The sequence below is a fragment of the Scyliorhinus canicula genome, chromosome 2 (assembly GCF_902713615.1).
Source record: "Scyliorhinus canicula chromosome 2, sScyCan1.1, whole genome shotgun sequence".
Taxonomy (NCBI): domain Eukaryota; kingdom Metazoa; phylum Chordata; class Chondrichthyes; order Carcharhiniformes; family Scyliorhinidae; genus Scyliorhinus; species Scyliorhinus canicula.
Window position 1 is genome coordinate 223,245,079 of NC_052147.1, and position 19,704 is coordinate 223,264,782.

Consider the following 19,704-nt stretch of genomic DNA (forward strand, 5'->3'; position numbering starts at 1 on the left):
GCAGGGTTTCTGGACAGTGTTGAAAACGCAATGTTGAAGACTGCTCATTAATTATACCATTACATATTAGTAATTCATGTCAACCTATAGAAATGCATTATTACGTCTGACTGTAATAATAAATGTCTTAACATTTATGAAATGGGGGGGAAAACAAGAAGTTAAATCAAAATTTAGTCTGTAGAAATCTTTCATGTGATCAAAGCACTGTTAGAAATTTATCAATGATTGCCAAATATGAATTCCTTCACCAACCCTGCGTCTTTTCCTTTCTAATTTGAGAATACCAAAAATACAAGATCTGCCTTTACATCGATGATGTAACAATTCCAGGAACTGATGAAAAGGAGTGTTTAATATGTCAGTATTGGTGATACTAAAGCGATGAGCACCTAATTACAAGATGTTTCCGATAAACCCTGAATGACCCGTCAAAACAACTGATTTCACAACCTCATTGCTTAACTTTTTAATAAAGGTCAATTCCATCAATTGGTTATTTATGTCATGAGTTAGAAAGGGATGTAAACTTTCCTTCACTTCAGGCAGCTTTAAAGAAAGTTATGAATAGAAATACAACTTTTGCCACACATTTGTTTTCTGCCTTTAGCCGTTCCCAGTCGCATAATTTGGATGGAAGTGTGGGGAAGCAAGTGACTACTCCCTGAATTATACCAATGTTATTCTTGAGCAGTCCTTGGAAGGTGTACAAGTTAAGTTTCACTTGGCCTCCAATTTCCCCCCACTATGGACAAGCTCTAGACCACTGATTGTCACTGTGTGGTGCAGCAAGTTGGGTTGTCAGTAGTAAAAATTTGATTTTGTTTTGGGTTTTTTGTAAATAAAAGGATTGCTTACACTAAATCTACAGTGGAAAAGATTAAGAGTAAAACAGTTCACCTCCGTATTTCAAAATGTAGTAACAAGGTTAATATTTCCTTTAATAGTTCAATAGTGTACATAGCTACTCATTTTAATCTCGAGAAAATTCAGTATTTTCAAGAATGAATAATTCACTCATTTTTCCGCTGTAGGTATTTTCAGCTATCCCCTTTCTTTTCTTCTACCGTACACCATTCTCATCCTTGAGACCTTTGTCTTCAGTCCAGGAGGTCTATATTTGTCTTTGTCTGTGAAGAGGCCTCTCGCAGCTAATTCAGAACTCCTTATGGGAAAGAATAGAGATCAGATACTTAAACCAAGATTTTCCCATCACTGTTATTTTAATACAAATGGGTGAACCACTCATAAAATAATAATAATAATCTTTATTGTTACAAGTAGGCTTACATAAACACTGCAATGAAGTTACTGTGAAAGACCCCTCGTCGCCACATTCCAGCGCCTGTTTGGGTACACAGAGGGAGAATTCAGAATGCCCAAATTATCTAACAGCACATCTTTTGGGACTTGTGGGAGGAAACTGGAGCACCCGGATGAAACCCACGCAGATACAGGGCGAATGTGCAGACTCCACACAGACAGTGACCCAAGCCGGGAATCGAACCTGGGACCCTGGAGCTGTGAAGCAACAGTGCTACCCACTGTGCTGCCGCACCACCCGATGTAACGATGATTGAAAAACTAGGGGTTTCGTTTTCAGAATTTCATGCATGGAGCTAGATCCTAAGAAGTCCATTCTGCTATGCTGGTCTTGCAGAAGAACAGTTAGTCATTAGCTGCAAAACTAACATGTAGACTGCAGCACTTTCTAGCCAAAGATACTGGTGTTTGAACTCCAGAACAATTTAGAAATCATTGTATTGGCCGGAATTTAAATGGCCTCCCAGGTATTGATGAAAATTAACATTTATTCTCACAGGTTAAAAAAAGTTAGGGCGGGATTTACTGACCACTCCGCCACGTGCTTTTCGACAGTGGAGGCGACCCGCCAGCAGGATCTTCTGACCCTGCCATTGTCAACGGGATTTCCCCATGACAGCACCACTCATTGCCAAGAGCCCCGTGCGCTGGCATGGGACCGGAATTACCCGGCGGCTAATTACCCTAGCATTATTTTGGAACAAAATGTGTGATACATTAAGTACATTTATTCCCCTTCCTTCACTCTGTGTAATATGCTGTACGTATCAGGATCTAGCTTATTAGTAATGGATTTGGTAGAAGCAAGTAAATTTGCTATTTTTATTGATCATGCTTAAATGCCTTGAGACAGGTGGTGGCGAGCTGCTTTCTTGAGCCACTGCATGTCCATGCGATGTAGGTACATCCAAAGTGCTGTTAGGGATGGAGTTTCAGGATTTTGACCCAGCGACAGTGAAGGAACGGTAATATAGTTCCGAATCAGGGTGGTGTGTGACTTGGAGGGAAACTTGCAGGTGTTAGAACATAGAACGATACAGCGCAGTACAGGCCCTTCGGCCCTCGATGTTGCACCGACATGGAAAAAAACTAAAGGCCATCTAACCTACACTATGCCCTTATCATCCATATGCTTATCCAATAAACTTTTAAATGCCCTCAATGTTGGCGAGTTCACTACTGTTGCAGGTAGGGCATTCCACGGCCTCACCACTCTTTGCGTAAAAAAACCCACCTCTGACCTCTGTCCTATATCTATTACCCCTCAATTTAAGGCTATGTCCCCTCGTGCTAGCCACCTCCATCCGCGGGAGAAGGCTCTCACTGTCCACCCTATCTAACCCTCTGATCATTTTGTATGCCTCTATTAAGTCACCTCTTAACCTTCTTCTCTCTAACGAAAACAACCTCAAGTCCATCAGCCTTTCCTCATAAGATTTTCCCTCCATACCAGGCAACATCCTGGTAAATCTCCTCTGCACCCGTTCCAAGGCTTCCACGTCCTTCCTATAATGAGGCGACCAGAACTGTACGCAATACTCCAAATGCGGCCGTACTAGAGTTTTGTACAACTGCAACATGACCTCATGGCTCCGGAACTCAATCCCTCTACCAATAAAGGCCAACACACCATAGGCCTTCTTCACAACCCTATCAACCTGGGTGGCAACTTTCAGGGATCTATGTACATGGACACCGAGATCCCTCTGCTCATCCACACTGCCAAGAATTTTACCATTAGCCAAATATTCCGCATTCCTGTTATTCTTTCCAAAGTGAATCACCTCACACTTCTCCACATTAAACTCCATTTGCCACCTCTCAGCCCAGCTCTGAAGCTTATCTATGTCACTCTGTAACCTGCAACATCCTTCCGCACTGTCTACAACTCCACCGACTTTAGTGTCGTCTGCAAATTTACTCACCCATCCTTCTGCGCCCTCCTCTAGGTCATTTATAAAAATGACAAACAGCAACGGCCCCAGAACAGATCCTTGTGGTACGCCACTCGTAACTGAACTCCATTCTGAACATTTCCCATCAACTACCACTCTCTGTCTTCTTTCAACTAGCGAATTTCTGATCCACATCTCTAAATCACCCTCAATCCCCAGCCTCTGTATTTTCTGCAATAGCCGACCGTGGGGAACCTTATCAAATGCTTTACTGAAATCTATATACACCACATCAACTGCTCTACCCTCGTCTACCTGTTCAGTCACCTTCTCAAAGAACTCGATAAGGTTTGTGAGGCATGACCTACCCTTCACAAAACCATGCTGACTATCCCTAATCATATTATTCCTATCTAGATGATTATAAATCGTATCTTTTATAATCCTCTCCAAGACCTTACCCACCACAGACGTTAGGCTCACCGGCCTATAGTTACCGGGGTTATCTCTACTCCCCTTCTTGAACAAAGGGACCACATTTGCTATCCTCCAGTCCTCTGGCACTATTCCTGTAGCCAATGATGACCTAAAAATCAAAGCCAAAGGCTCAGCAATCTCTTCCCTGGCTTCCCAGAGAATCCTAGGATAAATCCCATCCGGCCCCGGGGACTTATCTATTTTCACCTTGTCCAGAATTGCCAACACTTCTTCCCTACGCATCTCAATGCCATCTATTCTAATAGCCTGGGTCTCAGCATTCTCCTCCACAATATTATCTTTTTCTTGAGTGAATACTGACGAAAAGTATTCATTTAGTATCTCGCTTATCTCCTCAGCCTCCACACACAACTTCCCACCACTGTCCTTGACTGGCCCTACTCTTACCCTAGTCATTCTTTTATTCCTGACATACCTATAGAAAGCTTTTGGGTTTTCCTTGATCCTACCTGCCAAAGACTTCTCATGTCCCCTCCTTGCTCGTCTCAGCTCTCTCTTTAGATCCTTCCTCGCTTCCTTGTAACTATCCGACGCCCCAACTGAAACTTCATGCCTCATCTTCACATAGGCCTCCTTCTTCCTCTTAACAAGAGATTCCACTTCTTTGGTAAACCACGGTTCCCTCGCTCGACCCCTTCCTCCCTGCCTGACTGGTACGTACTTATCAAGAACATGCAATAGCTGTTCCTTGAACAAGCTCCACATATCCAGTGTGCCCAACCCTTGCTGCCTACTTCTCCAACCAACACATCCTAAGTCATGTCTAATGGCATCATAATTGCCCTTCCCCCAGCTATAACTCTTGCCCTGCGGGGTATACTTATCCCTTTCCATCACTAACGTAAAGGTCACCGAATTGTGGTCACTGTTTCCAAAGTGCTCACCTACCTCCAGATCTAACACCTGGCCTGGTTCATTACCCAAAACCAAATCCAATGTGGCCTCGCCTCTTGTTGGCCTGTCAACATATTGTGTCAGGAAACCCTCCTGCACACATTGTACAAAGAATGACCCATCTAATGTACTCGAACTATATCTTTTCCAGTCAATATTTGGAAAGTTAAAGTCTCCCATAACAACTACCCTGTTACTTTCGCTCTTTTCCAGAATCATCTTCGCCATCCTTTCCTCTACATCCCTAGAACTATTAGGTGGCCTATAGAAAACTCCCAACAGGGTGACCTCTCCTTTCCTGTTTCTAACCTCAGCCCATACTACCTCAGAAGAAGAGTCCCCATCTAGCATCCTTTCCGCCACCGTAATACTGTCCTTGACTAGCAGCGCCACACCTCCCCCTCTTTTGCCCCCTTCTCTGAGCTTACTAAAACACCTAAACCCCGGAACCTGCAACAACCATTCCTGTCCCTGCTCTATCCATGTCTCTGAAATGGCCACAACATCGAAGTCCCAGGTACCAACCCATGCTGCCAGTTCCCCTACCTTATTTCGTATACTCCTGGCATTGAAGTAGACACACTTCAAACCACCTACCTGAACACTGGCACCCTCTTGCGAAGTCAAATCTGTGCTCCTGACCTCTATACTCTCAATCTCCCGTACCCCAAAACTACAATCCAGGTTCCCATGCCCCTGCTGAATTAGTTTAAACCCCCCCAAAGAGCACTAACAAATCTCCCCCCCAGGATATTGGTTCCCCTCAGGTTCAGATGTAGACCATCCTGTCTATAGAGGTCCCACCTTCCCCAGAAAGAGCCCCAGTTATCCAGAAATCTGAATCCCTCCCGCCTGCACCATCCCTGTAGCCACGTGTTTAATTGCTCTCTCTCCCTATTCCTCATCTCACTATCACGTGGCACGGGCAACAACCCAGAGATAACAACTCTGTTTGTTCTCGCTCTGAGCTTCCATCCTAGCTCCCTAAAGGCCTGCCTGACATCCTTGTCCCCTTTCCTACCTATGTCGTTAGTGCCAATGTGGACTACGACTTGGGGCTGCTCCCCCTCCCCCTGAAGGACCCGGAAAACACGATCCGAGACATCACTTACCCTTGCACCTGGGAGGCAACATACCAAACGTGAGTCTCTCTCGCTCCCACAAATTCTCCTATCTGTGCCCCTGACTATTGAGTCCCCAATTACTAGTGTTCTACTCCTTTCCCCCCTTCCCTTCTGAGCAACAGGGACAGACTCCGTGCCAGAGGCCCGTACCCCATGGCTTACCCCTGGTAAGTCGTCCCCCCCACAAGTATCCAAAACGGTATACTTGTTACTCAGGGGAACGACCGTTCTTCTGAATCCGCTGCCTTTGTCCTTCGAAAGAGGAGAAGTCTTAATGACATAAATAGCTTGAACATTGCCCTACAGGTTGATATCAAAATTCTAGTACTGTTCTTCTTTCATTATCTTTTGATTTTTCCACAGAGTTTGTGATCTAATTATTGATGATTTTTCTTTAAATTATTCTAGATATGTCTTTCTCAATGCCTATACAGTGTACAGAGGAAGGAGAACAAGTAGAAGAACATTTTGTTGGGAAGAAGAACAAAACAATGTCAAAGAGCTCAACTGGAACACAAGGGTACAGAATGCAGATGGAAAAACTTCCAGTTGTTGAGTCTCTGTCTGATCTAGATGTCAAATTCCCACCTTCAGACAACTATGATTTCCTAAACAGCACACCAGAAAAACTAAGACCAAAAGGTCACTTTATAGATCCTATATGTAAAGTTGAAGAGGTGTTGTTGAAAGATGATACCCAAGACTTGGAACATAAAAACAAGGAAGAATGCACTTTATTTAAACCATTTACTGTGGGACCAACTAATAAAGCAACACATAATCCTTTCTATGATGAGCAAGGAAAACCTACAAACATTAACACTTCCGTAGGTACCGCAGTTGGTAAGACCACATTTCGAAATCCTTCAAGCCCTTCCGCTCTTCAACCTTCAAATCCTTTTCTAAATGTTGAATCTCATCAGATGGTTCCATCAGCACCAACAGAGATAAGAGGACCGCAACAGGTAAGTCAAAACATCCCAAAACCAGCACTTTAAATAATGCATTTTCATTGTATTCTTAGTTACTTAGTGACACAAGTCTAAATTTCCAATTATTGGTCATCTTGTTTTGTTGTCAAAGCAGCACTGAGGCTCACATGTTTAGAATTATCTATGCATGAAGAGAATAACTTCAGGTGAGAAGGGCGCATATGGTTAAGTACCACTATCCAAAAGTCTTTTTTGAGTTGTCATCATTCTGTATCAGCTTCACAAAAATGGCATTTTGCGAACTGCCTCACCATCCTTTGAATGTTGAAGTTGCTGCATTTACACAATAATACAAAAGCTTGTCACAGGAAATTACTTTTTGTCATTCCTTTTAATCGCAAATGCTCTTAATAATGTGATCATTGCTGCCAATCAATCTCTTGAAAATTAACAATTACAAATGTGGAGTTTCAGTCCTTCAGGAATTAATTGCTGGAGATTTTTAAAATTCTATATTTAAAAGTTTTTTTTCTTTTCTGTCTCTCATAATCCAGTCATTCTTTTACAAGTCCAACAGGTTTGTTTGGAATCACTAGCTTTTGGAGCGTAGCTCCTTCTTGATGAAGGAGCTGCACTCCGAAAGCTAGTGATTCCAAACAAGCCTGTTGGACTTTAACTTCGTACTCTGATCCAAGGCTGGATTCTCCGCACCAAAATCGCGTTTGGCGCGGGGGCGGAGAATCGAAGTTCCCGACCGAATCGGACCCAGCACCGCTCCAGCGATTCTCCAGGCCCCAAAGAATCGCGGGTCCGCAATTTACGCCGCGCGGCTGGGGAGGCCATTGCCAGAGGCCCACCCAGCGATACTCCGCTCCCGACCGGCCGAGTTCCCGATGGCGTGGAACTAATGTGGTATGGCCGGTCCGGACTCTCGAATGCGTCAGCGGATTCAGTCCACGGCCGCCCTGGCAGAGGGCGGGGTCCCCGAGCACTGGCAGGGGTGCCTTATGGGCAGCCGGGGCAGTGATAAGGCCGGAAGGATCCTCGGGCGTGCCACCGATCAGGGGAGCCTAGATTGTTGGTGTTGGTCCGAGTCCGCCATGGCACTCTGCGCGGCTGCTGTAGGCCGCCGCCGTGCGCATGCATGGACTCGAAACCGGAAGTGCAGGGGCCCGTATCTGCAGCCAAAGTTGCGTGAAGCTCCCCAGGTCCCTGCTAGCCCCCAGAAGGTAAGTTTATTTTTTGTAGAAACTGGGGAGTGCAATGCCAGCATTTTCATTCTAATACAAGATCTAATCATGTGATCCTCATGATTAAACGTAATACAATGTTAATCAACATCTAACCTTAGTTTGTAGCTTAAACCCTCCAGCTTCTAAAGAACAATAACACTGTCATTCAATAAAACTACTTTGTATAAAATTTATTATTGCACATAAGCTATCCATGACTGATTCAGATTGCCATTGTCCCGAAGTATTATACCCTTTCATGGTTGGAAGAGTATGGCAAAGATGGGTTAATCACATTTTTTTGCTGCAGTGGGAGATTTGCAGATCATTATCCAAGATTCAGTAAATGTTTCATTCACCAGGACACAAGTTATATTTCAGAAAGATGCAAACTTTACTTTTTGGTATGGTAACGTGGCAACAGCATAGCTGAGTGATACAATGTTATTATGTGGCTGGATTTATCAACTTGAGGAAGCTCTAGGTGGGATCCACATTGCCTTATGAAGCCCTTGTAATAACCCGTTGAATTTCTCAGATAGAAAAGGATCCCACTTCCTCAATGTCCAATTGGTATCTAACCAAGCTCTAAGCCTTGTGTGCCAGTACCTGCTTTCCTGGAAGCTGTCACATTACATTTTAGTTTGCTGGTTTTGAGGAAGACCTGGGTAGTTATGTGTAGACGGTTTCTCAGTGACAGAAGCCAACCTTTGTTACCTGGCTTTTGGATTCACTTAATGTCTATCTTTGCAGCTGAACATTGGTACAGTGAGGCAAATGCAGGAACTCTTCTTGTCAATAAGAGGAAAATTAGAATACTAAAGGTTTTATTATAATAATCTTTTTATTGTCACAAGTAGGCTTACATTAACACTGCAATGAAGTTACTGTGAAAATACCCTAGTCGCCATATTCCGGCGCCTGTTCGCATACACAGAGGGAAAATTCAGAATGTCCAAATTAAGGAACAGCACGTCTTTCGGGATTTGTGGGAGGAAACCGGAGTATCCGGAGGAAACACACACAGACAGGGGGCGAACGTGCAGACTTTGCACAGTCAGTGACCCAAGCCGGGAATCGAACCTGGGACCCTGGAGCTGTGAAGCAACAGTGCTAACAACTGTACTACCGTGCTTTGATCTTGCTGAACGGGCTTCCAAATGGGAACCTTAAACTTTGGTTATTGCTTTGGCCTCATCATTGGAGGCCTCATTTGAGGATGATTGGCAGCTCTGGAAGAATGACCTTGAGGCCAACGTCAAGGAAGATCTGTAATCTACAAAATCAACAGTCCTGGCTACTGTAGAAATGTATTGCCAGATCATCAAGAAAACATTGTCCAGCGAGTAATGCCACCCTCTTGTCTCAACTTTCCTCGCTAAATCGTCCCACCATTCTAGACAAGCATACCAGATCGCAAACAAAGATATACTTGGACTTGATATATTGTTTTTCATATTCTCAGGTTTTCCAATGTGCTTCAAAGCCAATTAATTATCATTATTTTGCAAACAACAATTTGATGTCAAAGATTCTCAATTAAGGCCTCAGAACACCTAAACCGCATTAGCTGGTCAATACCAGACAAATCCAAGAAGGAACACCAAAGTGGCATCTGCAAACAATACAGCTTCACACTCAATGCCCAATTCTAATTAAAGCTATTCAGTGTGCTGGCCCTGAATGCTTTGATGTCTGCCCTTGCCTTTAATCTGTCCCAAATGTTACATCTAAAATCTTAAACCTTCATGTTTATTGCACCCTATTAAAATGGGGTGATTGCTGAGTCAGTGATTTCTTCTAGAGTCAAAGACTGCAGACAATTCCTTGGGACTTCGCTGGAAACGTTTGACAGAAAAATCCTAGTCTAATTTTAGCTAACCACAGAACTGACCCACCAATTGCTCACCCTGACACTACCCACCCCGACAAAGCTCCCGAAGCATCCTGACCATCCCTCACGATCATGCTAATCCCTGACTAGACATGCTATCCTCCGACCTGACCCAACTAGTCCCCAATCTACGTAGCCAGCTCATCCACCTACCCACTCTACCACTCTGTACATTAATTCATTCAACCATTCACTAACATTCACATTGGACATTTAAACTTACCTTACGCTGCTACAGTGGAGTTCTCCGTGGGACTGTATACTCCACATTTCTGAAGAAGCCAGGCTTGCAAGACCCAGCCAGAAATGTGGAGTATTTCCAGAGTGTTGAAAAGTTTAAGTGGAGCAACAATCTGACAATGATTGCCGCTTCACAGAAGATCTGGGCCCTCATATTTCAAATGAAGATTGCTCAGCCACCAAACAGATTTGAGCAAATGAATTTGCCAATGCGACCACGTATGTGTGTGTGATTTCACATTAGTTCTACTGATATTCATTATAACATAGAACATAAGAACTAGGAGCAGGAGTAGGCCATCTGGCCCCTCGAGCCTGCTCCGCCATTCAATGAGATCATGGCTGATCTTTTGTGGACTCAGCTCCACTTTCCGACCCGAACACCATAACCCTTAATCTCTTTATTATTCAAAAAACTATCTATCTTTACCTTAAAAACATTTAACTAAGGAGCCTCAACTGCTTCACTGGGCAAGGAATTCCATAGATTCACAACCCTTTGGGTGAAGAAGTTCCTCCTAAACTCAGTCCTAAATCTACTTCCCCTTATTTGAGGCTGTGCCCCCTAGTTCTGCTTTCACCCGCTAGTGGAAACAACCTGCCTGCATCTATCCTATCTATTCCCTTCATAATTTTATATGTTTCTATAAGATCCCCGCATCCTTCTAAATTCCAACGAGTACAGTCCCAGTCTACTCAACCTCTCCTAGTAATCCAACCCCTTCAACTCTGGGATTAACCTAGTGAATCTCCTCTGCACACCCTCCAGCGCCAGTACATCCTTTCTCAGGTAAGGAGACAAATACTGAACACAATACTCCAGGTGTGGCCTCACTAACACCTTATACAATTGCATCATAACCTCCCTAGTCTTAAACTTCATCCCTCTAGCAATGAAGGACAAAACTCCATTTACCTTCTTAATCACCTGTTGCATCTATAAACCAACTTTCTTTTTATAAATTTGAGTGCCCAATTATTTTTTTCCAATTAAGGGGCAATTTAGCTTGGCCAATCCACCTACTCTGCACATCTTTGGGTTGGGGGGGGCGAAACCCACACAGACACGGGAGAATGTGCAAACTCCACACGGACAGTGACCCAGAGCCGGGATCGAACCTGGGACCTCGGCGCCGTGAGGCAGCAGGACTAACCCACTGCACCACTGTGCTGCCCCTTGTAAACCAACTTTTTGCAACTCGTGCACCAGCACGCCCAGGTCTCTCTGCACAGCAGCATGTCCCCAACTCCAAATCATCTATGTAAATTGTGAACAATTGTGGGCCCAACACTGATCCCCGTGGGACACCACTAGCTACTGATTGCCAACCAGAGAAACACCCATTAATCCCCATTCTTTGCTTTCTATTAATTAACCAATCCTCTAGCCATGCTATTACTTTACCCTTAATGCCATGCATCTTTATCTGATGCAGCAAACTTTTGTGTGGCACCTTGTCAAAAGCTTTCTGGAAATCCAGATATACCACATCCATTGGCTCCCCGTTATCTACCGCATTGGTAATGTCCTCAAAAAATTCCACTAAATTAGTTAGGCATGACCTGCCCTTTATGAACCCATGCTGCATCTGCCCAATGGGACAATTTCCATCCAAATGCCTCGCTAGTTCTTCCTTGATGACAGACACCAGCATCTTCCCTACTACTGAAGTTAAGCTCACTGGCCTATAATTACCCGCTTTCTGCCTACTTCCTTTTTTAAACAGTGGTGTCATGTTGCCAATTTCCAATCCGCCAGGACCACCCCAGAGTCTAGTGAATTATCACTAGTGCATTTGCAATTTCCCTAGCTATCTCCTTTAGCACTCTGGGATGCATTCATCAGGGGATGGAGACTTGTCTACCTTTTGCCCCATTAACTTGCCCATCACTACCTCCTTAGTGATAACATAGAACAGTATAGCACAGAATAGGCCCTTCGGCCCTCGATGTTGTGCCGAGCATTGTCCGAAACCAAGATCAGGCTATCCCGCTCCCTGTCATTCTGGTGTGCTCCATGTGCCTATCCAATAACCGCTTGGAAGTTCCTAAAGTGTCCGACTCCACTATCACAGCAGGCAGTCCATTCCACACCCTAATCACTCTCTGAGTGAAGAACCTACCTCGGATATCCCTCCTATATCTCCCACCCTGAATCTTATAGTTATGCCCCCTTGTAACAGCTACATCCACCCAAGGAAATAGTCTCTGAACGTCCACTCTATCTATCCCCCTCATCATCTTATAAACCTCTATTAAGTCGCCTCTCATCCTCCTCCGCTCCAAAGAGAAAAGCCCCAGCTCCCTCAACCTTTCCTCATAAGACCTATCCTGCAAACCAGGCAGCATCCTGGTAAATCTCCTTTGCACCCTTTCCAATGCTTCCACATCCTTCCTATAATGAGGTGACCAGAACTGCACACAATACTCCAAATGTGGTCTCACCAGGGTCATGTATAGCTGCAGCATAACCCCGCATAATAATTGTAGCATAATCATCTCAACGTCCTCCGCTGTCATAGCCTCATTTCGATCAGTCACTGGCATGTTATTTGTGTCTTCCACTATGAAGACTGACCCAAAAAACCTGTTCAGTTCCTCAGCCATTTCCTCATCTCCCATTATTAAATCTCCCTTCTCACCCTCTAAAGGACCAATATTTACCTTAGCCACTCTTTTTTGTTTTATATATTTGTAGAAATTTTTACTATCTGTTTTTATATTCTGAGCAAGTTGACTCTCATAATCTATCTTACTCTTTATAGTTTTTTAGTAGCTTTCTGTTGCCCCCTAAAGATTTCCCAGTCCTCTAGTCTCCCGCTAATCTTTGCCACTTTGTATGCTTTTTCCTTCAATTTGATACTCTCCCTTATTTCCTTAGATATCCACGGTCAATTTTTCCTCTTTCTACCGTCCTTCCTTTTTGTTCGTATAATCCTTTGCTGAGCACTCTGAAAAATCGCTTGGAAGTTTCTCCATTGTTCCTCAACTGTTTCACCATAAAGTCTTTGCTCCCAGTCTACCTCAGCTAGCTCTTCTCTCATCCCATTGTAATCTGCTTTGTTTAAACACAAAACACTAGTGTTTGATTTTACCTTCTCACCCTCCAACTGTATTTTAAATTCCACCATATTGTGATCGCTCCTTCCGAGAGGATCCCTAACTATGAGATCATTAATCAATCCTGTCTCATTACACAGGACCAGATCTAGGACCGCTTGTTCCATCGTAGGTTTCATTACATACTGTTATAAGAAACTATTGCGGATACATTTGATAAACTCAAAGCTGCCTTGACCGACCTGGTTAAACCAATCGACATGTCGATTAAAATCCCCCATGATAACTGCTTTACCATTTCTACATGCATCCATTATTTCTTTGTTTATTGCCTGCCCCACCATAATGTTACTATTTGGTGGCCTATCAGTGACCTTTTCGCCTTACTATTCCTGATTTCCACCCAAATGGATTCAACCTTATTCTCCATAGCACCGATGTCATCCCTTACTATTGCTCGGATGTCATCCTTAAATAACAGAGCTACACCACCTCCGTTACCATCCACTCTGCCCTTCCGTATAGTTTGATACCCTTGGATATTTAACTCCAAGTCGTGACCATCCTTTAACCATGTTTCAGTAATGGCCACTAAATCATAGTCATTCACAATGATTTGCGCCATCAACTCATTTACCTTATTCCAAATACTACGAGCATTCAGGTAAAGTCCACTTATGTTGGCTTTTATACCTCTGTTTTGAATCTTAACACCTTGATCAGCACCTCTCCTAAGTTATTTTTCCTCTTAACTTTTCTCCTCCTTCTCCTTGTCGTTGAACTCGTATCTTCATGTAACAACCTGCCGCATTGCTTTCCATTTATGTTTTTACTTCCAGTTTTATTCCTTTTAATATTACTGGGCCTATTCACTGAGCTCCCCTCAGTCACTGTACTTTGTACTGTCGCCCTTTTTGGTTTTTGACTATGGCTTTTCTGCCTTACACTTTCCCCCTTACGGTCTTTTGTTTCTGTCCCTGTTTTACTACCTTCCGACTTCCTGCATCGGTTCCCATCCCCCTGCCACATTAGTTTGAACACTCCCCAACCGCTCCAGCAAATAGCCCCCCTAGGACATCAGTTCCAGTCCTGCCCAGGTGTAACCCTGTCCAGTTTGTACAGGTCCCACCTCCCCAGAACCGGTTCCAATGCCCCAGGAATCTGAAACCCTCTCCCTGACACCATCCCTTCAGCCACGTATTCATCCTATATATCCTGTCATTTCTACTCTGACTAGCACGTGGCACTGGTAGTAACCCTGAGATCACTACCTTCGAGGTCCAATTTCTTAACTTCCCTCCTAGCTCCCTGTATTCTGCTTTTAGGACCTCATCCCTTTTTTTACCTATGTCGTTTGTACCGATGTGTACCACGACCACTGGCTATTCACCCTCCCCCTCCAGAATGTCCTGTACCTGCTCCAGGGAGGCAACATACCATCCTGGAGTCTTGTTTGCGGCCACAGAAACACCTGTCTATTCCCCTTACAATTGAATCCCCTGTAACTATTGCACTGTCACAATTATCACCCCTCCCCTCTGCAGAAGAACCAACTGTGGTGCCACGAGTTTGGCTATTGCTGTTTTCCCCTGAGAGGCCATTCCCCTCAACAGTATCCAGAGCGATATATTTGTTCTGCAGGGGAATGGCCACAGGAGATTACTGCACTACCTGCCTCGCTCTCTTTCTCTGTCTGGTGGTCACCCATTCCCTTCCTGCCTGCGGAGTCTGAGACTGCGGTGTGACCACCTCTCTATACGTGCTATCCACGATGCCCTCCGACTCGCGGATGCTCCATATGTCTCCAGCCACTGCTCTAGTTCTGAAACTTGAGCTTCCAGGAGCTGTAACCAGAGACACTTCCTGCACGCATGCTGACCCTGGGGACTGGAACTGTCCCCAGCCTGCCACATGGAGCAAGACGAGCAGACCACGCCTCGGAGCTGTCCTGCCATGATTTATTCCTTTAAATTAAACTTTTGAAATTCGGGGCAGCAGGGTAGCATGGTGGTTAGCATAAATGCTTCACAGCTCCAGGGTCCCAGGTTCGATTCCCGGCTGGGTCACTGTCTGTGTGGAGTCTGCACGTCCTCCCCGTGTGTGCGTGGGTTTCCTCCGGGTGCTCCGGTTTCCTCCCACAGTCCAAAGATGTGCGGGTTAGGTGGATTGGCCATGCTAAATTGCCCGTAGTGTCCTAATAAAAGTAAGGTTAAGGGGGGGGTTGTAGGGTTACGGGTATAGGGTGGATACGTGGGTTTGAGTAGGGTGATCATGGCTCAGCACAACATTGAGGGCCGAAGGGCCTGTTCTGTGCTGTACTGTTCTATGTTCTATGTTCTAAACTTTAGAAAGATGCTTTTGTGTCTCATTATGTACAATCTCCTGTATACTATTTAATTAGCATCATCCCTGAGTATTTATCTTGCTTGATCTGACAACAAATTAAATAAGTTATTTCATTGAAATTAAAATTACTTAATTAAAATTTAAAAAGTTATTGAAATCAACATAAAAATAGTAATTTAAATCAACCCAAAATAGTTATTTAAGTGAGATTTAAAAATTAAAAAGTAGTAATTCAAATCAACTTTAAAATAGTAATTTAAGTCAAATTTTAAAAATAGTAATTCAAACCAACTTAAAAATAGTAATTCAAACCAACTTAAAAATAGTAATTTAAATCAAATTAAAACTAGTAACTCCACAAATATTCAAATTTAGCCCAATTTGCCTTTCAGCCAATGAGGTCACAGTATCTTGCGACATCACCTTACCGGGTTTTTTTCAATTTGAAATGAACAAACAGACAAGCAGCTGTTCTACCTGCAGCGCAATGTCCCGCACAGAGTCTGCTCCTCTCTGCTCCTGGCTCTCGCTGTTTTTAACACTGAAACCCCCGGCTGTCCTCTCGCTGTTTTAAACACTGAAACTCCCGGCTCTCCTCTCGCTGGTTTAAACACTGAAACTCCCGGCTCTCCCCTCGCTGGTTTAAACACTGAAACTCCCGGCTCTCCTCTGGCTGTTTTAAACACTGAAACTCCCGGCTCTCCTCTCGCTGGTTTAAACACTGAAACTCCCGGCTCTCCTCTCGCTGGTTTAAACACTGAAACTCCCGGCTCTCCTCTCACTGGTTTAAACACTGAAACTCCCGGCTCTCCTCTCGCTGGTTTAAACACTGAAACTCCCGGCTCTCCTCTCGCTGGTTTAAACACTGAAACTCCCGGCTCTCCTCTCGCTGGTTTAAACACTGAAACTCCCGGCTCTCCTCTCGCTGTTTTAAACACAAACTCCCGGCTCTCCCCTCGCTGTTTTAAACTGTAAAATTCCCAGCTCTCCTCTCGCTGGTTTAAACACTGAAACTCCCTGCTCTCCTCTAGCTGTTTTAAACACTGAAACTCCCGGCTCTCCCCTCGCTGGTTTAAACTATAAAATTCCCAGCTCTCCTCTCGCTGGATTAAACACTGAAACTCCCGGCTCTCCTCTCGCTGGTTTAAACACTGAAACTCCCGGCTCTCCTCTCGCTGGTTTAAACACTGAAACTCCCGGCTCTCCTCTCACTGGTTTAAACACTGAAACTCCCGGCTCTCCTCTCGCTGGTTTAAACACTGAAACTCCCGGCTCTCCTCTCGCTGGTTTAAACACTGAAACTCCCGGCTCTCCTCTCGCTGGTTTAAACACTGAAACTCCCAGCTCTCCTCTCGCTGATTTAAACTGTTCTACAACATCTATACCAAGTACCTTCTGAAGCTGGTACAGTTATGTATTCCCTGTTATTGAAGACTAATCAGTTATCAAGCAGGGCAGAGGCTAGCTAGGCAACTTCAGAATACATCTACACTGCTGTCATCTCTTAGGAAGCAAAGCATGGATAAAATTAAAGATCATAAATTCTGTAATATCTAGAACATTGCTTAACTAGGTTCCAGGTAATGGTATTTGCAAAACAGCCACACTGGAACAATACACATACACCATTACTGCCTGTAGAATCATATAATTAATTAATTGATGTCTTTGTTCAAAATAGACAGCTGATGTGGAGGTTCTGGTGTTTGTAGGAGTAAGAAACAATATATAGCACTCCCCATATCTTGGTGGCATGGCATCACCTTTTTTGTGAACTAAAATTAAATGGTTTGTCTGGAACAAGTCGGGCTCGGCTTGCATCTAATCACGACTTAAAACCTCACATAGTTCATAATCATGAGCAATGCTGTAGTGTCAGGGTACGCCCCCAATTTAATCATGAGCTGAATTTGTACATGGAAATGAGCGGCAGTTAATCTAATTGAGAATTATCTTTTTAAGGCACAGCAATCATACACCCTATACTTAATAAAAGCACAAGAAAGTAGAATTGAGAAGCACCCCTATTCAATTCACTCCCTCATTTTATTATATTTCGGGGTTCATTCTGATTTCTAAAAACCTGTGCTTCCACTGTGCAGAGTTGGGAATCAAATTAATTTATTTGCAATATTTTAACTCGGTCACTATGTTCTGCACCAGATAAATCTGTTTTATAAATTGAAGTTTTAAGCATCAAGATGTTATTCTTTAACTTGGCTTTATCTTTGACTCCTTTTTCATGCATATTAAATACTTCTCTGCATCTGCAGCCAATGAGTTGCTTCAATAGTTCAAGAACTAAGAACATATACTTCACTCTTTTCCAGTGAGCATAAATTCATATTCCTTAGCTTCTGTTCATAACAGATAATCCAGAATCAACTTTATTCTTGCAATTTTCTCTACTGTCTTTCTATTATTTTCTATTTATGCTGACTACAACAGGAGTGTTGTGTACAGTGTAACTCACACTTCTTGGACTTGTCACTCATGTATCAGTTTGCATACTCCAGCATTTGATGCGATTCTGCAGCTATGATCTTTGATTGATTTGATCCATAATTTGACAGACTATAAGATTTTATTCTTACTCTATTACACAATTGAATTTATTATTTTATTTCTATTGCTTTCCATTTCTCATTATTAAATACATTTGTCCTTGGATCATTGCCACCTTCTTCGTATTGGCAAGATACAAAGTGATTTTGGAAGAAGGTTTCAAATTAACAATGTATTTAATGTCTGATCACCTCAGGCATGTAAAAATCAAAAAGTGGTGCAAAATATGGAAGGGATAGAGAAACATTGGGTGATTCTCTGGCTTTTCTGTGACATGACTCTTGGCGGTGACCTGCCATTGGCCGGCAGCAGAATCCCCTGGTCCCGCTGCTGACAATGGGATTTCCACTCCTCCTCGTTGCCTCACTTAGCTGTACTAATAGTCAATGGGATTTCCCATTCAATCCACTCCATGTCGCCAGGAAACCCACGGCAGGGGTGCATTTTGGAGAGACTGGAAGATTCCGCTGATGTGAGCAGCTGGAAGACGTCACCCATTAACTAATAAAATGGGCAGAATGTGCAATTTATTATGCTTTCACATTATGTTGGAACTTGCTCATCTTACTTACTTAGCTGTTCATTATGTTTGTCCAAAACCAAAGCCTCCCCACCATCTCTCCAAGACAGGTCAAGATGTTCTCCATAACTCTAACCATCAATCTGACTCTCTTTTATTATCCTGTCTTGTTTACTGCCCAGAGGCAGCCAAGCACCCATTCCTCTTGATCTTTGTCATCATTTGCCATGCACTAGGGGCTGGTTTAGCTCACAAGGCTAAATCGCTGGCTTTTAAAGCAGGCCAGCAGCACGGTTCGATTCCCGTACCAGCCTCCCCGGATAGGCGCCGGAATGTGGCGACTAGGGGCTTTTCACAGTAACTTCATTGAAGCCTACTCGTGACAATAAGCGATTTTCATTTCATTTCATTTTTTTCACTAACCCATCCTAAAGTACACTTTCTTCCCATGGCCACAATGCGGTAAACCACATCCCTGGCATCAGCTCCAGGTGTGTGCTGTTTAAGCACTTGGTCTAATTTTATAAAATTAGTTGAAGTACAACAAGGGCTTAATATGACTTATTTCACTCAAGGTGGGATTTCCCAAAAGTCTGTCTAGCACTGAACTGATAAAGCCTCTATTCCATACAGTTGTACATATTAGTAATAATTATAGTATAATTGTGGTAGTCTCACTAATGGAGCAGACCATTTGGAAAACTTCTCCTGGTGGGCAATAATTTGGAGAGTTGAGGAAGACTTTTCAAACTCTATTCTGCTTTTTATCCACTATTCTATCAACCATACCTAAAATACACTTGCCTGTTACCTTTCCTAATGCCCATTCTCTCCGCTTGCCCCCACCCCCCCCCCCACGCACTTTACTGCTTCTGCTTTCCACACCCACAGCACCTATGCCAGGCACTCCGTCTTTTCGTATGTTTCCAACTGACAACCAGATTCTGAGCCAACCTTGGTCATGGTGTTCTCAACCTTGTCCCAGAAACCAGGTTTAAGTTTCAATATGCCCCATTTTGTCACACTATCCCAGTGCTTCGATATCCTAAGAACAACCTTACACCATTATCACACTCTAGCACTGTCTCTTCCATCACATCTATCCACTGAACTGAAAGTCCAGGCCTTAGAATCCCTGGCCACTGCTCCAAGACCCAATGACCCTTCTCCCCATTAGTCTT

The 19,704-nt window shown here is 43.7% G+C and overlaps 1 protein-coding gene across 5 annotated transcripts in view; it reads left to right on the plus strand.

The window, feature by feature from the left end:
* LOC119961976 (TRAF family member-associated NF-kappa-B activator-like) overlaps positions 1-19,704 on the plus strand; it is a 104,842-nt gene that overhangs the window by 59,226 nt on the left and 25,912 nt on the right. For 4 of the 5 annotated variants that reach the window (XM_038789658.1, XM_038789656.1, XM_038789654.1 and 1 more), the window contains one exon: positions 6,143-6,699. In XM_038789658.1, coding sequence (XP_038645586.1) covers positions 6,143-6,699 — 557 coding nt within the window. Of the gene's footprint in view, positions 1-6,142; positions 6,700-6,817; positions 7,039-19,704 lie in introns of those variants that run through there. The other variant, XM_038789659.1, reaches the window with a different exon arrangement.